This window comes from Tinamus guttatus, unplaced genomic scaffold (assembly GCF_059628265.1).
Source record: "Tinamus guttatus ecotype Peru unplaced genomic scaffold, ASM5962826v1 Tinamus_guttatus_pri_ptg000226l, whole genome shotgun sequence".
In the NCBI taxonomy this organism is placed as follows: domain Eukaryota; kingdom Metazoa; phylum Chordata; class Aves; order Tinamiformes; family Tinamidae; genus Tinamus; species Tinamus guttatus.
This window is the reverse complement of record NW_028288760.1, coordinates 3,791,718-3,817,304: the sequence shown is the minus strand read 5'-3', so window position 1 is coordinate 3,817,304 and position 25,587 is coordinate 3,791,718. Positions and strand designations below refer to the sequence as shown.

The 25,587-nt window shown below is 48.4% G+C and overlaps 2 protein-coding genes across 2 annotated transcripts; one reads left to right on the top strand and one right to left on the bottom strand.

Moving 5' to 3' along the window:
- Positions 1–418: 418 nt before the first annotated feature.
- Positions 419–13,540, bottom strand: MRRF (mitochondrial ribosome recycling factor). Its single transcript, XM_088525375.1, has 7 exons — positions 13,469–13,540; positions 12,658–12,853; positions 12,064–12,219; positions 10,724–10,842; positions 7,921–8,012; positions 2,442–2,601; positions 419–794 (listed from the first exon to the last, which is right to left on the bottom strand). Exons 2-7 carry the CDS (start codon positions 12,827–12,829, stop codon positions 717–719), a joined length of 777 nt encoding a protein of 258 aa, XP_088381501.1. The 5' UTR covers positions 12,830–12,853; positions 13,469–13,540; the 3' UTR covers positions 419–716.
- RBM18 (RNA binding motif protein 18) lies at positions 13,528–23,875 on the top strand. Its single transcript, XM_088525376.1, has 5 exons — positions 13,528–13,706; positions 18,741–18,867; positions 19,916–20,002; positions 21,578–21,663; positions 23,250–23,875. Exons 1-5 carry the CDS (start codon positions 13,594–13,596, stop codon positions 23,407–23,409), a joined length of 573 nt encoding a protein of 190 aa, XP_088381502.1. The 5' UTR covers positions 13,528–13,593; the 3' UTR covers positions 23,410–23,875.
- The last annotated feature ends 1,712 nt before the right edge of the window (positions 23,876–25,587 follow it).

The following is a 25,587-nucleotide window of genomic DNA, read 5'->3' as shown; positions in this document are numbered from 1 at the left end:
CGGTAGCGCTTGCCGGTTGGTGTTGAGCTTCTCCATGCCCTCCCGGAGCCGCACACCCGTGGGAAAGGCTGTAGCAACCTGTGCTGCCAACAGCAATGGGCAAATGCTCCTCTGAGAAGAGTGAACTCAAGGAGACAGACCAACCAGGAACTGGGTGTTCCCCCAGGTCCCATTTTGACTTTATTTCAGACAGAAACACTTGCCCAGGTCCGCAGCAGGGCCGTGGAAGGGAAGGTTCCCCTTGCTCGTGGCCCCTGCTTCTGCCACGGTCAAAGCAAGAGCTGTTCCAGCAGCCAGGAGGGAAGGAGTGAGGGCAGGCCAGGAGGAAGCAAACCCGTGCAGAGGGCAGACGGGGCTGCCTCAGCCCTGCCAGGTCTTGCTGGGCGAATGGCCAAGGCAGAGGGCAGCCTCACCTCCTGTGTGTTGGCTTCTGCTGTGGGAATCCTTCCATCGGCTCGAAGTCTTTCTTGTTTTTATTTTTAATCTTGCTTCACCCAATTCTGTTCTTCACCTGAATAAATAAAAGCAAGGAGAGCTTCCCCCATCCCTCCAATGCAGTTGAAGATGAGCCGTCCAAAGCACGGATGTGCTCCGGAGGTCTGGGAGAGCTGTCCTTGCCATCAGCAGAGGCTGCTCGACGCTGGGCAGGAACGGCTGGGGGCAGAGGGGCAGCCCAGCCTCGCCAGTGGAGGGGAGTGTGTCCGTACGGATGGTGTTTATCCAAGCAGCTCCTTGGTCTTGGCTGCCAGCAGCTTGTCCATCTCTGCTGCAGCACTGTCTGCCATTTGCTGGATCTGCAGCAACATAGCACAAGCCTGAGTCACGTGCTAGATAGCACCAGGGTTCAGAGGGAAAGCAGCGACGGGATCATCTCCCGAACCGCAGCCTAAAGCGCTAATCAGAAACAGGCTGGGTAACGACCCTCCCTTCCTAGGGGCTCCCCACCAGGCCTAGGCGAGTCTGTGCCAGGGCTTCATCCGCACGGTGAAAACGGGGACCAGGCAAGGGCTCCGCAAGGCGACGTGTGACCTGTCCCTGCAGCTCCCGGTTAGACCTGAGCGCGGGCACACAGAGTGGCCAGGCACCCGGGAGAGCTTCCTGCTTCCCACCCGCGCTCTGCTGCTTCGGCTAAGGCCGTGCAGCCTCTGCAGATCTGTTTACACCCTGTATCGAACCCACGTTTGCTGCAATCCTTGCTGTTCTCCTGGCAGAACATCTTGGCTGAGCCCCGAGTTACGCTGTCAAGTTCGTATTTAATAGAGCTACCTCAGGGGGAGGGTGGAGTCGAGACCTCCTGCCGTCAGTGCCAGAGATGAGGGCTTATCTCACTGCTTTCTGCAACCTTTCCGCTATCGCAACAAACCGAATAATAGCAGAAGCCACAGTCTTAATGTGGGAATTCCTAGTGTGTACAAAATAACGTATCTATCTGATTTCTTGTAAATGATAATAAGCTGCTATTGCTAAAACTCTGGCCCTGTATCAGCTCTGCTGGTAATAAGGGTTGGAAATGGCAAGCATGTCAACGATGCCAAACTATGTGCGTGCTTATCTGAGTGCATGATGGAACATGTGTGGATAAGGTTTGAGCACAGGAGGGTTTCCATGCAGTAGTTTTATAAGACTCATTTAGCAGCACTGACTCCTGAGATCCCAGGCACATGAGAACAACCTTTTCTCATGCTGAAAGATCTGGGTACAAGCAAAAGTTGGACTTGAGATACTACCTCTACAAATGCAGAAAACCATCTGTCTGCTCTGAGAGGACTGCTTCCCAACAGGATTCAGTTACAATAGCATGGCCATTTTTCCTGCTCACACAAATGCTCTGTGTATCAATGTTTATTTTTGTGAGTGTACAAAGAACTGTTCTGAAGCATTTGCAACGTATCTAGCTATAGCTGTTAATAAACAAACAGCTAAAAAGTAATGGCCTGCCTTCAGAGGCATCAATTCAGCAAAACACTTATGCTTGTGCCTGAGTTTATGCCCAAGTAATTGACTTTAGTGACATCTGCTCTTAGGGAATTAGGCATGTGCTTAAGTATTTTCCTGAATCAAAGCCAAAAACTCCTAACAGAGATAATCTTGCTAGCCTTTTCATTAATAACAAACTGGAACAATCCTCATTAACACCAGCTGTTTTGCACGGTGGATGTGGGTAGTTCTGCTCCCTGAGGTCAGCTGGTTTATGCAATAGTCCCTGGAGCCACAAAGGCTTTCGGGGAAGACTTTTCCTGTGTATAGTTTACAATGATTCCTACCATGAATTTGGCTTTGAGATTCAAGCCCCAAATCTGACACAGAAAAGGGCCATTATCTAGCCAAAAATTCAGCCCAGGGTCACCCATTTTCCAGATCGGTTCTCAGTGCTGGAAATTTGTTAGAGAGGTCTGGGATAAATGTGAAACATCACAAAGTGCCAGAAGGAAAAAGCATACCTGCTTTTCTAGCATCCAGATAGTATCTTCAGACACTTTGTTCTTGGACTTCTTTATTTGGGTCACACTCTTGCTTCGCACCTTTCTCAAGGCGTCTTTGGATTTGTTGGTGGACTGTTTGGCGAGCTTGGCAAGGCTCTCCCTGTGCTCCCTGGTTATCCTAGCAGCAGGAAATAAGGGATAACATGTCACGTGTAGAACAGACAGATTTCCTTCCTGTGAAGCTCAGCCTGGACTCTGGGCTGAGCAGCCTGGACGGACATGCCCTGCAGCACCGTGCTGGGCTCTGCCAGGGTGCCCCAAAGCAGCGTGTGTTAGGGCAGCTCTGGCTCTGGGGTGAAGCTCTGCTTCACAAAGCCACAGCACTAACCACGGCAGCACCCAGGGGCTCTTCATCCTGCTTTGGTTACCGGTCGATTCGGTCCAAGGTAACTTGGTTACCTCTGCACAGCTCCTGCCAAGGTGATGCACCTTGGTTGCGTCAGTCTCTGCCCAGAGCAGAAAGCTCCCAGCACAGCTCTGAGCTGAGGGACTTGGAATGAATCTTGTTTTATGGTTGTCAGTGCAGTGCTTGAAAGTCATGCTGTAATGTTTAGGTTTTCCTTTTTTCTGCTGCCAAAGCATCTGGGGGAAGGAGGGAAAATCCAGTTCCAGACCTAAGACACAGAGCTGAAAAGTGTAATCCTCCTGCAAAGCTGCGAGGAAACCTCCGTCCATTCCTGAAACTCAATACAGTCTCCTTGCAAGTGGAAGAGGCGGAATAGTGTATCTGGAAGCTATAGAGCTTATATTTCACTCAACTTTATTCCAGCTCATCACTAACAGACATTTCCACTAAGATCATGTTTAACATCCTGTTTGACAAGAGGGTTATCCTAGAAGTGGTTCTGAAATTAGTGGCTCAGTATATCCGCAGCTAAGGGGCAGAGCACGATTTCAGCTCCACTCCGCCCTCACAATGGGCCAGTTACAGCTGTGATTCCACAGGAAAATCCTAAACTTTCCATCCCAAACTAGTAACTAAATGCGATGGAGGAGTCTGAGCACCTGAGTAAGACACAAGAGCAGCTGGCATGTTACCTCAGTGCCAATAGTGTTCTGCTGCTTCCCAGCACCTGCAGCTGATCGCTGTCAGCATTAATTGTTAATGTTTAACAATAATATTTCAATTAGGTTTGTGGCTCTTGAAGTTTGCAGATTGCCCTGAGGCTGAAGAGCCCCGCGCACCTCCCAGCGCTCCCGAGGAGGAGCGGGCCTGTCTGCCAGCACAGGCCCTGCAGGATGAACGTGTCACGGCAGGACTGGGGCTGCTCCCCAGCCGCGGGGCTCCCGCGGCAGCGCCGGCTCTGCCCCTCGCGGGGTTCGGCACGCGGAGCCCGGTGCCGGGTGCTCGGCCGCGCGGCCCTTCCAGCCCGGGCTCCGGCCAGGAAGGCGCCGCAGCTTCGGTGCCTCCCTTCAGCGCTCGGGCCGCTTGCACCAGAGGCACTTACTGGTGCTTCAGGGCAGGGAAGAGGCTTCCCAGATGCAATCAGCAATCGCTGTTTGGTATTTGGTGTCTTCAGAGAGCTGGGGACGGGCCCGCGGGACGGACGGCTGCAGGGCGAGCGCCAGGTCGCTCCGCGTAGGCGAGAGGCTCCGCTCCGCTGAGGCCAGAGCCTGGACACGGCCGCTTGATGAGACGCGTGCGGGGCTGCCTGCGGCTTCCCGTGCACTCCAGTGCCGATGCCTTGCTGCTTCTCTCTCCCAAAACCCCGAGCCAGAGGCCTGGTGGCCCACGAGAAACCAGCAGGACCTGCTCGGACATGGAGACCCGGCTGAGGTCAGGCTCCCGGGCAGTTTCTGGTGGCGTGTGTTAAATCTGCAAGTGCTGAATGTGGAGGAGGGAGCTGGAACGCTGCTCTCCTGCCGCGTGGCGAAGGGAGCCGGCGCTGCCGCGGGGCAGACGGGGTTGCCGCCGGCTCTTCGCCTCACCGCCCGCCTTCGTCTTCCGCGAGCTGTGCCGAGGGGATCGCCCGCCTGCCTGGGGCTGCTGAGCCTTTAAGGAAATGTTTTTGTTTATGCAGCGCTGCCAGATTTCCTATGCTTCTTGGCACGGGGTCACAGCTTTCATGCCTCCCTGTCTGTCTTTATTAGCACCAATTTCTTTTTATCACTGTACAGCACCGCGGAGTTTCTCGGCGGGTTTTACGTTCCAACCAGACTGTGTGTAAATTCTCAGCAATGCTACCAGCATTGCCAGAAACTGGCGCTTTTTTTAGGTAGATGCTGTTTCTGGTTAAGGAATCTATCAACATGAGCCAGGCCCAAGGTTCTAAAAAACAGTTGCTTAATTCTGCCACATCTGGGACTTCCACACAGTTCTAGATATGTTTTCTTTTCTTCCTTGTCTGTGCCTCCTCCTTAAAGCCAAGAAGTGGGAAGTAAACCTGGGGAAATGGTGCCAAAAGTGGGGAGCGAGGCCAAGGTCCCTGCCCAGAGCCCCTTCCCTCTCTCCTGCGGGGCTGGGGGCCACAGCACCTCCTCGGATGCAAAGCAGCAGCAGGCGCCAACCCCGCTGCTTCTAAAGGGCTGGTCCCGCACCGGGGGACCATCTGGGGCGAGGATAAGAGGGCTCTGGGGATGGACACGCCAGCATGTTTAGAAATGCAGCTCTGTGGATGGTAACGTCTCCTTTTTCTGCTTCAGTCAGCAGTGGTTAAACACGGCAACGCTTGGATGTTCCTCTCGGCGCGCGGCACGAGCACCCCCCCAGCGCAAACAATGCAGGCCACATCCGATCTCCAACACGAGACGTTCGTGCGGGTAAGAACAATTTCTGTATCTTAAATGCTAGGAATTTCCTGCAAACGACAGGCATTAGTTAAAGGAAAGTGGGCTTAACTAGATACTCTGCATGCATAATTGCAGATGCAGATAAACACAGGGTGCAAAATATATTATTCAACAAAAAAGCACGTATGACACTTATGATGAGAGATCTGGAGCAGCACAGCTCAAAAACAGCTTTGTTTTTTTCAAATGAAATTTCTTAAGTCCTTTCTCTCCACAGTAGGTATCTTTGCTTATTTCTCAAAGGACAAAGGAAAAAAAGAAAGCTCACAATGAGTCATTAAACTTTCAAATGAGTCATCTGGCTTTCAGTAAAGCATGTGTAAAAATATTACTAATTTACAAACAATATCCAGTGTAACACAATAGTTCCAAAAAAGATGAATCTAAAAATGAGGCAATACCATAAAAGGCACAAGGTCAGGTCAAATTCAGCCAAGAGATGAACCAATATCAATGTTCCCATGGCTGCTTTTTTTATGTTTCTTTTTAAACCCTCAGAGAATATTTTTAACACAAATAAATATTGCTCATGCAGTGCTAGCAACACAAACAAGCTAATACCTTGGGGAGTAGAGGGGATCCTAGCAGGAAGCAGAAGTAAACACAAGTGAAACTAGTGTATTTTTCCTGTCTAAACTGAAATGCAAAAAATTAAATGAATAAATACTGAAAAGTAAACTCTATTTTTAAATCTTCAGTTGAAAAAATCTCAAACACTGAAGTGTAGTTGAACCTGCATAGGGCAAAATATGATGCACATGTGTCCAGCTGGTAAGTCAAATTGAAATGTATTTTTAGTAACAGGCAAAACATTTTAGATTTGCAGATTTTGTTTTTAATGTGTCTCCCCTCGTGAAAGGATCGACCTCTGCTGAAGCAACACTATCTTCCAGATATGCAAGTGATACCTACAGAAACTTCAGGTCATTTTGGCACACCTGCTACAGCTTTGGCAAGTTCACTGCATCCTGTCTGTCACATACTCTTCCAGAAAAGTCATCAGGGAAAATGAAATAATTCGAAAAATTATGGAAAAAGAAATAATTCAGGGGTATATCCTTTGAGAGGACTCTAGCAGAATTTGATTTTTTTGTTTGTTTTCCCCTGTATATTAGCAAGTTGTAAGAGACCCTAGTTGACTGTTTTTTCAATAGCTGAACGAAACCCTGAAAGACCCAGTCTTGTCACTATATAGGGATTGAGAAAACGGGCTGAGGGGCTCATGAGGGCAGACCTGCAAGGCACATGTTCCAAGCTGAAAACCTCTCTAGCTCAGGGCCCTCTGGACTGTCAGTACCAAGAGAAAAAAGGAACCAAGAGCAGCAACAGTGAGGCTCCAGAGGAAGAGGGGAGCTCACTACACAGGTCTTCCATGGGGAAAGAAGACCTGTTTTCCTCTGCAGCACCACAGAAGAAAGTGATGGAACATACACATCTGTTTAAAAAACAATATATTTTGCTAAAGATGGGGATTTGCAGTTTCAGAGTTTCCTCCCCTGTAATTCATATTCAAGGATGACCCAAGTGCCCATTAACAATCAAACTACTGTGCAGCAAGCGGGAGCCTCAGCAATTATGAAGATAATAGTGCCCTCCTCCTCTCCTGAGCAACGGGGGAAGGGCAGAGAGCACAGGGGAAAAAGAAAATCAGCAGATAGCATGATAATGTCATTCCCTTTCACCGACAGCAACAGAAAGCTGCAATTAGAATTCCCTGATCAAAATGCTAGGTAAAATTCAATGTATTTTTAAAATAGATCTAAAGCACCAGAAATACTTACTTCATCTTTACTTAGAAGTCACCTGCTTGCAAAATGTAGTGCATGCGCATGGTATGTGTGGTATAAAAGCCATCTCTAGCCCCTGTGGGGATTGTGAAATGAGGCCTGCAGTGGCTTTGCACATCCTCATCTGCCTCTGCTGCGGCAGGGTCACAGCACCCGCAGCAGCTCCTGGATGGACCTTGCACCAGGGCTGCTCTCCTGGCTACAGGTGGTACCTGTGCTGGCAAGATACATGGCACAGGGACAGCCTGAGCTCTGGCTCTGCATGAGATCCAGATTCACCTTGAGGAGCAAATGCGTGAGCACTGGGAGAGCATGACACAGCACGCTGCCATGTATGGCTACGTGGGTACTACTCGGAGCATTTGTTTTTTGTTATTTTAGTCAAAGCTCTCAATTTCCTCCCTCTTCCTTCCATCATTACATTTGATGGTGTCTGCAGCAAGGTGCTATTCACCTCTAATATTACCAGTTTGCTACCGCATTACTGCTGCTCAGGGCTGATATAACTCCACGAATCTGCAGAAAGCAGCAAGGAATCAGACTTCAAATTAATCAAAAGTCTTTGACTGTCTCTTGCAAAGTGCTGCAGCCAGCTAGGCCCAAGCTTCCTCTGCAAGGGAAGATAAAGAACACAGACATCAGGCATCAGATGCCAAAGTGTGGTGACCTGGAGCTCAGATACTTGCAAGTTCTATCAAATATTTTTAAGGGCTGGGACTTATTCCTAAAGGAAGAAAGAAGAAGAGTATCAAGAAGTCACAGCAATCATGCATGCTTACACATACAAGGACAACAAGGGGCACTTGTTGCAAACTATTATGTTATCTTGCATAACCAGGAATTTAGCCATTGTTACTTACTTAGGAATTGGTATCCGAATTATTGTCCCATCTACTTCCGGGTTTAGGTTCATTCCACTTTCCCTTATAGCCTTCGTAGCTGCAGCTGTACTCTGTAAACCAGATCAAAAGGTAAAGGGAATTAGGAAATAATTATTCCCATATGCCAGAACTCTGTCAATAGTTGGCAATCCATCTCCACAGAACATGGAAACATTTAGTTCTGTTACCAGTAAGATCAGGAAGTTACACTGGTGCAGAGAGCTTTGATCACACTGAATGGGAAACCATGGCTGCTCTTGGTATCAGGGTACGGAGGGCAAGAAGGGGGAGGAGAGGGGAAGGGAAGCAACAACAAAAGAAAACTGTTTGGCTGCTTTGAAACTATTCGAATGGTTTGAGGCAATGCAGACTAAAACCGCAATAAATTCCCAAGGCACAGCCTGACTATGGCAAAGGAGATGAAAGATTCTGAGCATTTAAAAATTCCAGCTGAATGTCTTCCACTAGAAATCACGAAATGCCAGTTTAGAAATGTTAACTAACTTAACTGCTTCAGCACTGCAGCCGAACCACATTACACGAGGGCAGTAGCAGTTGTCTGAGGAACAGAGCTAGTGCTCAGCTCTAAGTTTATTTTACAGCTAATTACTTGGGATCAGCTTCTCGGGGCTCCATCGCTGCTGACTGTGCTGACACTGTGCTCTGCTAAAAAGCTGAGCAGCACAGGTGTACTTGGTAGCTGCAAAGTGTTTAAACACTCTCTTTCCCATCACAGAGCCCTGGTGTACCTTGAGCATATTAAACTTTCTGTCAAATCAGTTCTGTAGAAGACTCCAACAGTGCCCTGCCAGATTGTTTCATTTTCTGATATTAACAGTGGCAGAACAGGTCTATATTCTCTTGGCACTAGTGTGGCATTTTCTACAAGGACCACTGCTATTTTTGATACTCTTCCCCACCACTGACTTTAGACCCAAGCTGCTACAGTAGAATGTATTTATGAAGTCTAGGACTTAACAACTGAGGTACAAATTAAAGCTCTGCATATTTGCTTAGGTCTTCAATGTGTGTGCACATCACTGAATGCAATGACTCTTACATCTATGTACTGTACGAATGAAATGAAAATACTGCTAAAAAGGAACAAAAAAATATAACTGTGATGATCTTTGCAAATTAGCACTATAAATGTGTTATTCTATGGACAGTGCCTGTCCTTTAAGATGGTAACGTTCAGTAAAAGCTGTACTGTTTAGCATATATATTGGAAGAGATGTAAGAAGGGAAAAATATATTGCTCCTATCCTGTTTGAATACGTATTTATGCCTAAAAAGAGATTCTTTTCTGATTGTGTAAATCTTAGGCATAGATACACCAAACAGACTTTGGCCCTGCAAATCCTTTCCTATGATTATTTTCTTTCCCAGATTCTTCAGACATTTCTACTTCCTTCTCAATCCTATCAACTATTGGCTATAAGCTATAAATAATGACATTGAGTAATGTGTGTATAATGTTATTAAGGAGTTCAACCTATCCACGAAACAGTTATGTTATAGAACAATTACATTGAGAGAAATGGCTCTAGTACAATGAAAAACAGCTCCCTGGCTTAGAAATATCCTATAGGCAATGGTACATATGGTGGTATTTAATTTTACACAGGCCCATTGCTCAGCCTGCCTCAGTTCCTGCTTGGACACGACTAAGTCATGGAGTGACTTCTCCAGCCCTCTCAGCTCTGGCACCCTGAGGCACCTCCGTGCGCTCGCTGATGAGGGGCCTTCATTCTTCAAAGACATTACACATGCTGGATACACTTTAAGAAACACTTAGGCATCAAGTACCTTACACTGACCTCCTCTGAGACTTTGCCGACCTAATTAATTGGGGAGAGCCTTGCAAAATAAATAGAGATAAGCTCTGGCAAGCCTCCAGACCTGGAGCTGGATGAACAGCTAACCCTGCACTCATTACTCCTCGTGTGTGCACACACAGCTCTGCTCTGAGTGACAGCCCTCCCTCTCCGCAGGGCACGCGAACGCTCGCTCCCGAGGCGGGATGCACCTAACGCAGGGGCAAGTCCAACTGTGGCTCCTGCAGAAAATTAAATTGGCTCTCTCAAAGAGTCAGAACATCTAATTTGGGGTCCTGAGCTGAAGGCACTGTCAAGAGAGGAGCTCACTAACTGCACTGGTGCCTGTGACAGCACTTAGTGCTTAGTCCTGCCAGAGGAACAGCACAAATACAGACTATTTAACTACAGGCATAAGTTTGTGCATAGCCAAGTCTTCACGAGCAACTGTACTGACTCAAATACAAAAGGGTAGATCTAGGCTGTGTGCAAGACTACCAGGTTCAATAAAAGCTCAGGAAATGAAGAGACCTAGAGGGCACAACACCTAGGTGTCCTTCCAGTATGGCACTGTCCTAGTTACGATATTCCCTTTGCTCTCTTTCCACCAAGTTCTTTGTGATGCAAAGACAGGAAAATAGTCCCCGAAGCAAAATGACCATATTCTTGGAATTTATTGGATGGAAACGTGAGAACAATCATGGCCTAACAGGCAACGCTGCTGCACATACAAGATACCTTGTACTCCAGACGGAGCTGCACAGTCGCTTGCCCAGTGCAGACTGTGACTGCACTGTACAGTGCAGTGAAATGTAACTTCTGTTGTGTGTGAGCCAGGAGCAAGAGACAGCGCGGGGAGAACTCTCAACCACTGTCAGAGTTGACTGATCCAGTCTAAATGTTTCTTTGCTCAGTATCAACCTGTTTGTTCCTGTGGTAGTTACCTCCCTGTAATGTGGCCTTACCTCTGGAAAATTGGTCATGTTCACGATAATGAGCTGAGGTGACTTCTGTGAGATCTGCCCGAGCTGGTTCAGTGGAAACTTCCCATCTTTAGTCACCACAATTATGTGATCAAAGGCCCCTCAAAAGAATGAAACACAGTGGCATTTCAGTATGACAGAGCAGCTCAGAATGAAAAAGCAGCAGAAAGACATACGCAGTGTCCTGCATTCCTTCCATTATGCAACATACGTATTACAAAAGGTTTTTTTCAGACTTACAATTTTACTGTTATACATATTCATGCGGTATTTGAAAGCCAAACATTTGAACACTATTCTAGAGCAAAAGAACACAAAAACAAAACTCTTGTTTATTTTCGTTACTGGAACAGGAGAACTAAGCAAAGATGATGACTAATTAAGATACATATTTTTTCACTCTTACAATAAAAAAAATCTAAATGTTGCTCTAAAAATCAAGGAAATTATGTCTTTAGTTTAGCAATGTTCCCTTAAGCCATCAAAGTTCCTTTCCAAGTCCCAAGAGGAAAGCGTTGTACGCTGTCTAATTTGAAGTATTCGGTTTCTCCTGGAGCTACTCTTAATCTGCTCCCTAGTTTATGCTCAAAAACGTTAGCAGGGCAAAAGGCAGGACAAGAGGTACTTTATCACTGCAATTAAAAAAATACCTATGGTTAGAATAAATAGTTAAGAGATTGAGCTAAACTTTCCAATTGCATTAAAGACTGAAGTGCCCCAGCCAGAACAGGGGTGGTGAATGATTCAAACTTGGTCAATGTTTAATGTTAAATTTCATCCCTGAAACTTGATACTACTTATAAATACATATGTTCAGAGTGTTATAGTAACTGTAGCTTAGTCAAATATATTCATGTTTCTTTCTGAAACAGAAAAATTCGCTAAGTGAGTAGGGCTTGTAAAGGTCACTAACCACAAATACGTATAGCAAAAAAAAGTTTGTATATGCCAGACACCAGCCTGATGGCAATTTCCAAAAGGCTAATTTAATGGCAATTGGATTTTTCCTGCCCTACTGCACCATTAACTGACAACCTGCTTCTTCGTCACATCTGCAAACAGTTCAGTTAGACACTTTTGACATCTCCCACTTACAAAAGCTATTTCCAGGAAGCTATTAACAAAAATGGATTCTTCCTGGTCAAGCTCAGGGTGAAAAAGGCCTTTAGCTGGGGATGTCAAGGTTGTAGTAATCTGCTGCCTAGCGAGTAATTCAATAGAAAGGAAATCAAATTTGAAAAAAATAAACATGCAGTTCAGTGCTGCAAAGATTAGTAACCTTATTTACAAACAGCAGAGCAACATCCAAGAAAGCTACTAACCTGGTGAGGTTCTAATATTGAGATTTCTGCTGAAATCTTCCTTCAGGGCTTCTACCACTGCCTGCATGTCTTCATTGGTTTCTTCCAAATTGATAATGTCCTCAACCAAGGCAGCACTGATATTCACTCTGGCTTGAGCCTGCCCTTTGCCTTTAGCTGCAATTACACCAAAAAAATCATTTCTAACACTTCCTTGTTGAATTAGAAAGTACACAGAAACAATTACAATCGCTGCTAGATTTAGAATGGAGCCTAAGATGAACTGGAAAAACTGTATTTGTAAGTGAGCAAGTAGCCCAACGCTTGAGCACATAACCCCAATTGCACGTGGACGTCACACTGCGGGCAACGACTCCATCTGGAATGCGGAGACTGCTGCTCACGGTGGCAGGTGACCCAGCACCTCCATGCAGCACATCCCCAGAGGAGGGACTAAAATGTAATGGAGTTGGCAACACAGCCAGGCAAATTAGCTCCTCCAGACTTGTGCTCTGCCTAGGTTAGATCAGTGCCGCTACCTGGGATAAAGGGGATGCGAAATTCTGTTTTCAGCATTACTTGGCAACGGACTAGTAAGCAGACTGCCAAACTTACCTTTTTTGGTGGCCAGCTGCCTGGTGAGCATCACCTGAGGGACACGCTGGCTGCAGCCGCCGGGCAGCGGGGCCGGGCGGCCCACGGGCGCCCGCGGCAGCGCCCTGGCTGCGAGCCGCGACGGAGACAACAGGGGCTGCAGCTGCCGAAGGCACCGCAGGGCCACGGCCATTGCGCACAGCTCCTCCTAGCGCGCCTGGAAAAGAGGGAAGGACGATGGGAATGCCATGGGAAGGGGCTCGGTGGCTTGGCAGCACCTACGCGGCGGGCAGACCGGCCAGGCCACACGGGGCTCCCACGCAGAGCAGCGGGCCTGGACTGTGGCACCCTGCCGTGCAAAAGCCACCTTTACGTTTTGGGGAGGAACTTGACGAAAACAGCAAAACTGGGCAAAACACCGGGCGTCTGCAGCCACCTGGGCGTGAACGTTAATTTTTTTTTTTTAAAAAAAGCCAAACCTAAACACGACTTTGTTTTCCAAGTTCCTCCTTGCCCACAACGCAAGGGACCTGCCGGGGCCCCCGCGATGTCCCCACGCGTGAGCGGGGCCCCGCGTCACGTGCACCCAGGCCCCGCCCCATCCCCACGCGGCCCCGCCCCTTCGGGGTGGCCCCGCCCCCGCCTCCTTCCCGTGCGCGCCGCGGCCCGCGCCGCCCCCCCCCACCCCGGCCCCGTGGTGCCGCTCCCGGTCCCGGTCGCAGCGCTCGTGCGGACGGGGCCGCCCCGGGGCCCGGTGCCCGCGGTGGGGGGACGGGGGGGGGACACACGGGGAATGGCGGGGAGGGAGGCGCCTGCCCGCCGCGCCGCTCACCGTGGCGCAGCTCCGCTGACGGCGTCGCGCCGCGCCGCGACGTCACAAGGTTGCGCCGGGGCGGGACGCGGCCTGCGCCGGGAGCGGCCCGCGCGGGGTCATGGTGAGCGGCCCCCGGTGCCGCCATGGAGCAGGGCCGGGAGGCGCTGCCGCTCGAGAACGCCTCCATCCTCTCGGAGGGCGCGCTGCAGGACGGCCACCGCCTCTGGATCGGCAACCTCGACCCCAAGATCACCGAGTGAGTCACGCCCCGCCGGCCCCCGCTCGCCGCCCTCGCGGGATCCCCGCCGGCCATCGGCGCCGCCTGCAGCCCCCGCCCGCCCCGGCCCCAGCTCCCCCGTGTCCCCTCAGTGCAGCCCTGACCCTCCGGTGTCCCCCGGGGGACGCGCAGGGAGCAGGGCCCGAGGTCAGGGCCGCGCCGGTGCCGCAGGGGCAGTCGCCAGTCCCGGGGCTCCTGCCAGGCACCCCCAGCTGGGAGCCCAAGGGAGAAAAACGCCTTTTTCTCTCCCAAAACAACGCGGTGCCGGAGCCTGACGCCTGGCTGGCGCTTTGGGGCTAATTCTGTCATTTTGCTGGTGTGAGCAGCGGGGCCGGAGCAGAGGGGGGTACCCGGGGTGGCAGAGCAGGCCCTGGGTTAGGACACAAACCCGGCGGGTGCCGGGCGATCTGCACCTCCCTGGCGACAAACAACCATCTCCAGAGCAAACCGAGTATTCGAACACACAAACTGTCCAGGGAATGTGAATTGATGTCCGATATTTGGATAACGCGTGGAGAAATAACTAGGTCTTACAAAAAAAAAAAAAAGCAGGAGGGGGTTGTACACTTCTCAGAAACAAGCATTTTTGATTAACTATTGTACGTGCCTGTCATGGAATACTTCTTCCTCCTGCTGCTTTTTGTGTGTGTGCAGGTGCTAGGTTTTTATTCTAAACGCAGTTCATCTTACCAGAGCAGTTTCCTAATAGGCTCTAAATGGAATCATTAATGTATTGTGCTTTCCAGCCATTCAGCTTGGGGTGGTTTCTGCATTAATTACCATTTTTATCCCACAGCAACGTTACTCTGGTTTGTCCACATTCAGTGACCACATAAAATTAGATATAGGGCGTCTCAAAGACAGTATTTGTTACATCCTTAGGGATTCAGGAAACGGGGTTAGTGTGAGGGTGGAATAGTGGGTACTTGTGAAAGGATTAGGTCCTTCTCTTCCTGGAATGGTCTTTAATTTGCTTTCTAAAAGACCCTTTGAGCGTAGGTCATTCCTCTGAATCTAGTCCAGCTGACTAGTAGCTTTATATGGCAGAAATGTGTTGTTTTCAAAGCCCGGATGAACAGAGTTCTGTGAGGTTCACTGCCCTTTTTGCCTGATCTTTCGAAATAATCTAATGTAATCACATGAGTTCAGCATGGTGGGTGTCAGGCACAGCTGCCCTTGTGCCCTCACTATTAGTGTCTTGTCTACAGGGAAGGGGTGAGGAGCTGTTTTCAGAGCTTCATTCCCCAGTGCTGTAAAATCCAGAATATTTCCTTGCTATTAAGTGTTTCAAACTTGCCTACTACTGAGTGTCTATACTTGCTACTTATTTTAGGCTCCGTTATTGTGGCTTAAAATCAGGGTGTCTTGTTTTTAATTTTTGCTTTTAAAAAATGCCCAATTTTCTCCTGAAAGCTATACTGTAATTTCTTTTTCTTTGCAAAGAAAAAATGAAAGGAGATTTCCTTTTAACACCTTGCCAGTGTAGGCAAAAAGGGCACATTTTGATATCAGGTGAGTAAGATTTCACAAATGAGCCTAATCCTTACTTCCCTATTTTAGAGGCTTGCATGCTTGCTCATCTGAATTATCCCAGCTGAGTATACCAATCACATGATTAAAAAGAAAATACCTGAAAAGTAAATAGCTGTTTCTTCATTTGCTGCTTTTATCTGATTTTAGAAAGTTGCCCCTACAATTTCTGCGGTAGCTTTGTTTAAGAGTGAGTAAAGTTGATTGAGTTGTTGGCAGGCTTAATAACTGGTTGTGACTTTGTCGAGCAGCAGTGCATTCAGAAAGTCTTGAATTAATCCAAGACTCGCATTTAGAGAGCAACCTATAGCCGCAATCAAGCGCTAGAAAGTTAATAGGTAACATACACGTTTGAACACAAGCTGCAGTGCTAGGAATTTATAAATGTAGGGCTGCCCGCAAATTACAGCCTGCAAGTTGATGCCTTACAGGAGGTTATTGCACACACTGAGTAGCAGCGACTCAAAGGGGGTCTCGGAGGATCTCAAATGCCAACGTATCCGACATATCGGGTGTGACAGGGCTGCTGCTGCTCCTTCCTCCTCGCTTACTGGCAGTGTTTACTTGGATGACTTGTCGTCTTCTTTTTTCTAGCCTCCTTATAGGATTTCTTTGCGTAGGGAAAAAGGCAGCGTAGGACTCGGCGGGGTGTATTCCTAGGAGCTGGAAGGAGGCGAGCCGGGACCCAGCAGCTGCTCCCGCTGCAGGACACGATCTCCAGGCTTCCCGGCTGCGTGGTCCCTGCTTCAGGAATGGCAGCCCTGCGGCAGGAGGCTGCCAGGCCCCGGCTGGGCATCGCTGCCCGGGGGGCTCTGGGTTGCCCGTGCTGTGGCCGTGGCTGTTCCTTGGTGCCGTGTCCGTGTCCCGGCCACACAGCCATGGCATGGCTCTTCTGTCTGCATCTCTTCCCAATGGATCTGGGCGATAACGAAATCCCTGACTTCAGTTACATCCATCTCCTGCTTTGTAAGCTAAGGAGAGCTGCCTGCTGTGCAGGTTCCTGTTGACAAAGCCTCTGTTTTTTTAGAAAAATATTTGCCAATCCAAAAACTGTTGCATTTTCAGTAGTGAACAGTTGCATTCCTATGAACTCATTTTCAGTGCACTTTGAATGACACTTGGTTTTTCCCATGTATAAAATGGTGCATGTTCCCCTTCCGTGGCTGTGCTGTGCTTGTCTAGGATCCCATCTTGATGAGTCTCACCTAGAAAACAATGTGTGCGTAACTTGTTGTTACAGACTCCTCCCGGCTCCCAGTGGGGCAGAATTCTTAGCAATAATAGGTTTAGCATGTGGCCCGGCACCTTTTCGGTATCCTTGGGATAGCATTGTTGAGAGGAAGCCTTGCCTGCGTTTGAATAGCACGCAGGGTGCCAGGAGGAAGGCTGGAGGAAAAGGAAACGGGGGAGCTGCTGGTTTGTCTCGCATTCACATCAGATGACAGGAAGTGGAAACTGCGGTTGGCCGCAGCGCGCGGCGGAGCCACATCTGTGCGAGGGACTCGCGCTCTCCATAGCCCAAGTCGTTGCCATAGTAAAGCTTTTCACACATGTTCGCACCTTCTTTTCCTTAAGGGCTTTCAGGTTTTCCATGACAGGTCTTCCTTCAATTCTGAAGCGCTCTTAGCTTGAAAACTGCTTGCTGAATAACTGCTCGTGCCCCCCACTGTATTAACCGTAACAAATCTTAATCAAAGCTTGAAATTTTTATTTATATGACACTTTAGTCCTAAGATATTTCATGTCCAGTAGACGACTTGCAGTTGTAGAAATTATGTGCATGGTTTACCAGTTGTTTGCATCATCCAGAATTTAAAGATTAAGTGGAGTTAGCTCTCCACAGATTCCTGCTAGACTTCTTAAATGATTTTTTTTTTAAAGGAATGACTATCACTTTTCTGCCAAGGAAGTAAAGTAAATGTTATTATTTGAATGCAGAAGTTCTCAGAAGAAAAACGAAGTGTTCCTTTTGGTATGGTAGCTGCAGATTTTTTGTTGTCATTGCTAAACAAATATAATGAGGATCATCATTGCCCTTCCACTAACTCTAATTGCCACAGGGGAAAAACCACCCTTAGTTCTAATGTTAAGGGCTTTATTTTCACATTGCTGAAATAGCATGTTGCTTTTGTTAGCAGTATCTTTTTAGAAAAAAATATGAGGTCTGCTTCTGTATTTTAGAGGCTCTGGAAATCCAACATGTGGGATTCTGTGTGTTATAGATACATCACACATGTCCAATGTTGATGTTTTCACATGTGTGTCTCGTAGTGGTGGTGAGGGCTGGTTTATTGTGCGAGCGGCTCCTTCTCCTCCCCTCTTGTGTTCCTGCTTCTTGCCTTCCTAACTGGGGTTGAGGGTTCGTAGGACTGTGATGCTTTAGTGCTCCTTCTGTCCCGAAGGATGTAGGAAACCTTCCATAGTGCTCCTTCTGTCCTGAAGGATGTAGGAAACCTTCCATAACCAATTTCCATGTGCTTATTCCCCTGGGCAGTGACTTGGCCCTTCTGCGTTGCTAGCCTGAACGCGAGCTGCACCTTCACCTCTTTCAAAGTGCACATCCTGAATGTCCACCGTGACCATCCTGTGGGATGACTCACATTCCTGGAACTTTCTTGCCTGCCTCCTGAAGCTTAACAAAGAGCTACAGCCCATTTCGAACATCCTACCTGGCTTTATTAGGGAAAAATGTTGTCTGCCCTTCCCATTTGGGTCCTCACTACGGTTCCCTGGCGCTTTGGATGTCTTGGGACGTTGCCAGTCTTTCATTTTCGAACAGGCACACTTTTTTTCCAGTGTCTACCTGGCCTGTATGCACCTCCAGTAACCTGCTGAGCTTTCAGAGCCCCGAGTGTGCATCCCGTTGTGCATCCCGTTGTGCATCCCATTGTGCAGGCTGGAAGTCGGGCTGAGAGGCCAAGTGGCTCCTCACGCTGTACAGCTAATCAGGGGGAGAAGTTCTGTGGCACGTCAGCCACGTGCTGCCTGAGCCAGGGCACTGTTAGATTTCTGCTAGGGTGATGCTGGGACCTCTCTGATGTCTTTTATCTGGTCTGCTGCTGCAGCAGGGGTGGGACGAGAGGGATGAGGCTCCAGCTGCCTGCACGGGGAGAGGAGACAGAGCTTCGGGCAGACACATCGGGGAGGGAGAAGGGAAACGTTTCAGGTTTTAAGTGGGTGTAATCGAGAAAGGCAAGAGGCAAAGGCCTCCCAAGCCTTGGGGAGGCATTACATAATTCTCCAAAGCCACCTATTAATAGATGTTCTCCTCTGTGCCCTCCAGCTGGCACTGCTGGGAGGAGAGCTCTGCGCCTCGAGGCTTTGGAGTCGCTGCTCGGGGCAGCGCAGAGCTGTGGGTGCTTCAGGTGACGAGTGTGACAGAAAACTGCTCCTGTGACTGACCGTGAAACCTGGGGGGTTCTCCTCAGTCTCCTTGCTTCCCCTGTAGTGAGGGGTGCCATTAATGCCTTCTTTCCTCTTCAGATACCACCTTCTCAAGCTCCTTCAGAAGTTTGGCAAAGTAAAGCAATTTGACTTTCTCTTTCACAAGTCTGGTGCTCTGGAGGGACAGCCGAGGGGTTACTGTTTCGTGAACTTTGAAACCAAACAGGTATGTTGCTTTTAATGTAAAATTCTGATTTATATGTCTAGCTGCTTTTTTCCCTGACTTATGTCAATTTAAAGGTAAAACAGGAAGAGAGAACTTAAATATTTTGTCTATACCAGCAGCCCTGCTCTACCAGCTTGCTCTGAAACAGCTCCTGGAAGTAGCAATAGTGATTTCCTCTATCCTGTGCTGTCTTTTCCTGAATCCTGTTTTGTGATGCTAATTAAAAGGGACCAGTTCTCAGCCCTGCTTTGTTAGGGAGCTGGTTGGCTCCGTGAACATGCAAACAGAAACCTGTGGTGCTGCCAGATGTGCAGCATGAACATCTGCAAGATGCTCGTCTGAACTGACCCTGACTGCTCTTTTTGGAGTTTAAGCTCTTGCTACAAATCAGAGCGTGCGGTGGTGCCAGTCTGTAACATCAAAGCTGGACTTCTTGTGTCATAATTCTGCTAAATTGTTTGAAAGCTCTAAAGAACAGGGGTTTTGTGCTTGTGTGCCTTCATCCTTTGCAGAGGAGCTGACGAGGGTGTAGGCAGAGCCCTGGCACAGCGCAGTGCAGTTCCCTTGCTGGAGCTATGGCTCATCCAAGGAGGAGCAGAGCCGCAGCGCGTCGAGCTGTGGGGGAGCAGCCCAAAACTGAGCGGCCGCTGCTGGGGCTGGATCAGTGTCTGTGTGCAGGAATTCCTGCAGCTGGCTGCTCCTGAGACGTGGAGTCACTGCAGTGAAGCTCTGCAGTGTTTTCCATAGAAGTGCTTATAGCAGGCGTCCCCTCTGGATTGCTGCTCCAGAGCCCTCGGCGTTTGGCCCTTTCAAAACTCCTGACTATCTTCCCCATTTCCTCCTCACCCCAAGAGAAAGAATCTACCTTGTTAGTTTATAAAAAGTTCAGTTATTCGGGTGGGTCTTGGAGTCTCCAGGGGATAGAATGGGGTAAACTTTAACTATTAACTGTACTTACACGAGACTGGCAAATAAAAAAGGGCCTTTCGCTCTCAGATGGATTTGACTGAAAACTTGGTTTTGTTTATGGAATTGCCTTCCTGTGCAGGAAGCAGAAAAGGCAATCCAATGTCTCAATGGGAAACTGGCCCTTTCCAAGAAATTGGTGGTGCGGTGGGCCCATGCACAAGTCAAGGTAAGCTTGTTGTAATATTTTTTAATATTCAAACCTACAAAATGTATTAATATCAAGGAACGATTCTTATCAATTGCTGCCTAGCAAGGTAAATTTCAGTCTGTTCTGGGAAACAACTCTCATATACCTAAACTGTGCTGGATTAGCCATGGATTAAAAAGGACATGAGTTTAAAGGGTCTCTTTTTAAGGAGCTTCTATTCAGAGTTGCATGAACAAGGTACTTCAATAATTGTCCAAATTCCAACTTTTCCCAAACCTGATGATTGAGTAAAAGTTCATTTTCTGACACTGTATTTTGTTCCATTTTTGAAAGCACATAGGTGGTAGAAACTCTAGTTACTTCTGACTTTCAAAGCAACATATTTCACATCTAAAATATATTTTAATTACCATATTGCATAAACTATCAAGTTATTTTTTATATTAAATTAAGCAGTACTATCTTATGAGCACTGGCTTGCAGGGAGCTGCTTGCTGCTATTTACCTTTGGGTAGTTTGCTTTTAACTTGTATTGATTATCCCATGTGCAGCTTTTGACCCTTTTCTTATCAAACATGATGGTGTTTTTCTTTTGGATGCTAAAGAAACGGGTACCTTTATTAAAGGAGACCATGTTGTTTTAATTATTGGCTTCAAGGGCTCCAAGCTCTTGTCAGCACATCCAAACTTGTGTAAATCCAGTCTCCGTTTTGTCGAGTCCTGTAAGTATCTGAGCGCCACGTGCTTCCGGATGCCTGAGGAATGATCAGGCCATAGAAAGAGTTTCAGCTAGAGGAGTGAGCGTCTGCTCAGCTGGGATTTCAGCAGGGTACCCCAGTGCTCAGCAGTGCAGGGTAGGGCAAGGAAGGTGTGTAAACACGTTCCGTTTGCAAGGCCCTCTCTAATGCACGAATGGAGATATTTAACCGAGCAAAACTCTGGCTTTTTGTAACGCGTGTTTATTTTAGGCAATACCAGTACCATGCTTAAGTAGTTTTAAGATGAGCAGCTTAAGTAGTTTTAAGATGAGCAGCCAAGACTTACCAGGCACTGTCAATTTGAGCAGTTCTGCTGAGAAACAAAGCTGCTGTTGTGGCAGGCGAAGCAAGGAGGCAGCCACTGCGAGTGGTTCAGGAGGCCGCTGCCCACAGAGCAGACACTCGCAAGCTGCCGTCTGTACGGAGGGGATGGTTCCTAACTGCTCCTCAGGGTAGCTTTTATTCCAGCACTGAACAATTCTGTTCAATTGAGTACTTGGGTTACCTACTGACTCTGCATAGTATCTGTATAAAGGATACAGCAATGCAGTGGAGTAATTTTGCCTTAAACTTTAACATCTTTGCTTTGTGCATTACAGACAGGGGAATAGAAAGCAATGGCTTGGGGTGGTAAGGCTTAAGGATCTGTAGTTTGGGAGCCTGCAGTCCATACTAGCACTGAACAAATATGAGTAGGACTTGCTTCAATGTTTGACCACCCAAAAGCTTCACAATATCTGAGGAAACTTTAAGCCAAATTTAAAGCACATCTGTTGGCAAATATTTCTTTGTTTGTAATTCTGATGTATTTTAATATTTGGTCTCTTACTTGCAGAGATATGATCATAACAAAAATGAGAAGATTCTCCCAATCAGTCTGGAGCCGTCTTCTAGCACGGATCCACCCCAGTCTAACCTCAGGTAAGAGGCTGGCAGGTGAGCTGAGGCCGAGGGGTGGGTGACAGGGAATGAACTTGCTGGATTTCAGTAAAATCTAGAGCTGGCATTATCTGTGTGCTAAATATCTAAAGCCACAGCCACTTCAAAAGGACAGCATGCTGCAAAGCACCTCATTTGATGTGGGATGCTTTGGAAACTTGATATATGTTTTATAATATATGAAACTATGGGAGCATTTAAAGGAGAGGAGGTAAGACAAGGAACTGGGAGTGTGCAAGACTGCAGCTCATGCGGCCCAAACGCGCCGTGTGCTGCTTCAGAGCAATTCCAGGAGATGTTTTGCCTCTGGTCCCCAGCAGCTGTGGCAAAAACATTGCACCAGGCTGACTGGGGAGGCAGCAATCTCAGCATGTGTCCGAAACCACATCCCTACCTCTCCTGCAAACTGCAGCCTAGTTAGGAAAATAAGTCTTTTCTCCCCATCTGTCTGAAAGTGCTAATTCAGAAAATTACTAGCCAGTTCTTAACAGAAATGCTGGACTATAAAGGAGACTGAGGTTCACTGTTTCTTAGAGAAAAGGTAGATAATTCTAACCATCCCAGACTAAGCAGAAAGCTTTCTCTGTACTAATTTGATTAAGCAAAAATGCTTATGAGTGAAGATTTCTTCGATAACAGTAAAACCTTAAGACAAATTCACATTAGTAATTCCCCAACTCCTTTGTTGTCTGAACCAAGTATCCCTGGTTGTTGAGAGGGTATGTGAATTTTCCCTGCATTCTGTCGGGGGAATGCTATAAGGAAGCAGGACTGAGATAATTAATTGCCTGCAGAGAAAACAAGCTTGAAATTCGGAAGTGACACTGACAGTAGAAAGTAATGAGTGGAGAGACTTGAGTTATATATATGTATATCATTAGCTACATCCCTGGCACAAAGGAGATGTTTCAGTGAGGATGGATGTTTTACAAATCTGTACTGGAGAAGGGAATGTTCCTCCATGCATGCCCTTTAGAGGTTTATTAATAACAAAAGTCCTAGGAATTTGGGGTGTAACCTAGGATAGCTTCTCCCTTTGGGATAAACTCTGGTAATGTTGAAATAATGTTTCTTCCTGGTCTAATTAGAGTCTGGGGTTTTCCCATCCCGGGCAGTGCTGAGCTCGGAGGAAGTCTGGCTTTCATTTCTCGGCTCTTTCCAGCAGCCTCGTCTGAGCCGCGCTCTGCTGCGCGCTCAGACCTCCTTAAATTACATCACTTGCATGAAGCAGGGAGCTTTTTAGTAGCTTTTTAGTGTGCTCATCTGGCTCCGAGTCCTCAAGAAAGTGCTGAGTAGGAGCAAGGACCATTATTTTGTGGTGCTGTGATGGATCTCGGAAGATCTTTCCTAAGCAAATACATGCTCGTGTGGGAGAGTGTGGGCTGTAAGCAGGAGATTCCTGCTTCCCAACTTCATGCTGAAGGTCCAGACATGGACTGCCTAGAACTCCTGGTGTAACTGAGCATTCACATACCACCACCCCCCTGCCAAAAGCCTCTGAATTGCTGTACTCGCCTTGCTCACATGCCTGGAACAAGCTCAACTTCTCTTCTGCTTTTCCTTTCCAGTGTCAGTGCGAAAATAAAGGCCATTGAAGCCAAGCTGAAAATGATGGCGGAAAATCCAGATGCTGAATTTCCAACAACGCCTGTTTATTCTTACTTCAAACCACCAGATAAGAAAAGGACTACTCCTTATTCCAGAGCTGCCTGGAAATCCAGAAGATGATGCTTATGAGTGGATATGGTAGCAAGAAACACTGCTTTATATACCTGGAATCCTCCAACGCTTTTGTACTTTGTATAGGGAGAAGGAAAGTGTCACCTGAGCACAATGCCACTGTTTATGGCCCGGTGGTATTGACCCCTTAGGTGGTCTGCTCCTTGTTGCCTGTGTAGCTTCTCAGCTGAACGCTGTCCAGAAAAGTAGGTTCTGTCCAAAGCCTGTGACGAGCACCCAGACAAGCTCTTGTTAGTGCACACTCAGTAGTGAGACTAGAAGCAGTAACCAGTGTATGGAGTAAAGCATATCCAAAATGTTTGGGTTAATTGATTACTTTTTGAGGTATTTTTAAACAAAGAGTATTCCACTTTGTGTTTTTTAATGGAGGGAAAAGCACTTGGTTCTGAGTGACATTCTGTAGTTACCATGGAATACTTTTTCTTTCATCTCAATAAAACTCATTTGAAGTGGATTTCTGCAGTAATTCTAGCAGCGGTGCTTTTGCAGTAGTTACACACACGTTCGTTTTGCCTGTGGTTTGTTTGCTTGAAGAAGGTGCCATGACACACCACGAGCACCCGCCGGAGCGGGTGGCTCCGCGTGCCCGGAGGTCTCTCCGTGCAGCGGTGGCGTTTCCAGTGTTCCCATGGGGTAACCCCTGTAGTGGTAGTTCCTCATAAACCAGATGTGGCAGCGTGAGAAGAACAGTGCCGCTCCAAAGACATCTGCCCTGCACGTGAGCTGGGTGTGCGCCCACCGCCCAGCCCCGCTGCTGCGTGCAAGAGGGACGCTGGCCAACATGACGCTGGGCACAGCAGAAACTGATCCAATTTCTGCCAATGTCCCATCAGTCGCCCAAGTCCTTTCAGTGCCCTCGGAGGAGAGGAGAGCATCGTGTTTGAGAGCATCGTGTTGAAGCAGCCCCTGGTTTCCCCACATGGGTGTTGCCCAGGTCTTAGCAAAGTCAGCGGAGCTGTTTGCCTGTCCTGGGGCTGGAGCGCTTCCCTCTTCCCGGCTGAATGGCTGAATCAAGCGGTGTCTGTGTGTGATGGATGGGCTGTTAAAAGCCAGAGCTGATTAAAGAAGGGTCTCTCGCTGTAGAATATTTGTTTTGTAATTTTCTTTAGGTACCTGCCTAAAGAGCAAACTTGTATCCCTTGGAGTCTGTACCCCTGTGAATGCCACTTACACCCATTTACATTCTGTGAACAGCCTGTGTTTTGTTGTTCATACCCGTTCTAACACCTGTGGTTGTGGGCATTTGTATCTGCAGTGTTACAAACTGTTGTTCCTACAGAAATTTAGGAAATCAGGCCTGCTATGTGGTTGTGTCCCCTTCAGAAACACTTTGATAATTGTTTTTACTTGAATACGACTTGTTGAAATTCTTACAGCTCTAAATAAACGTTCAAAATAGATTTTCTTCCTCCAGGAAAGGGAGGGTAAGGAGCAGGCACTGAGGGCTGGTAAAGGCTCAGCCCCAGCCCAGCTTTGCTGGCAGCTCTCAGGATGCAGCGGGGGCCCTGTCCCGCTCTGCCCTGGCCCTAGCAGCTCTGCACGGACCCGGACCCACGGCGCGTCGCTGCTCACGTCTGTCCCTGCTGTCCCCCGCGCCCTCTGTGCGTGTCCCCGAAGAGCCGTGGTCTCTCGGAAGGCTCCGCACTCCCTCAGCTGCCGTTAATGGAGCAAAACCGGGAGCTTCCAGCACCGCATCGGGGCAGAGGTGAATATGGATCACCTGGTGCTGCTCAGCAGGAGTGTCAGCACTGGGGCTTAAGTAGCGACCACCATAAAATACCTTTGAAAAGCCCCGGGCTGCCGTGCAGAGGCAGCGACAGTCCCGGCTCTGACGCAGGGGCCCCCTCTGTGCCTTTCTGCAGCAGAGGGGCCCGTTCGGAGCCGTCGCTGCGGCCGGGCGGGTCGCGCTGTCCCTCGGCGCGTGTCCGGGCTCCGGCGGCCGCTCCATCGTCCCCGCGCAGGCCGGGCCGGGGACGTGGCGCCCTGGCAGCCCCGCGGGGCCGGTCGGGCTCCGTGCTCGAGCCCAAGGCCTCGGCTTCCTCCTCGCAGGGCCCTCATCTGCCTCCCCCCGCCGCCCAATTTAGCTGTCAGAGTCGATAAGGGCGAGGATCCATCCGCGGCCCCCGCCGGCTCACGTTACGGCCCCGCAATTACCGCGCGGCTGCC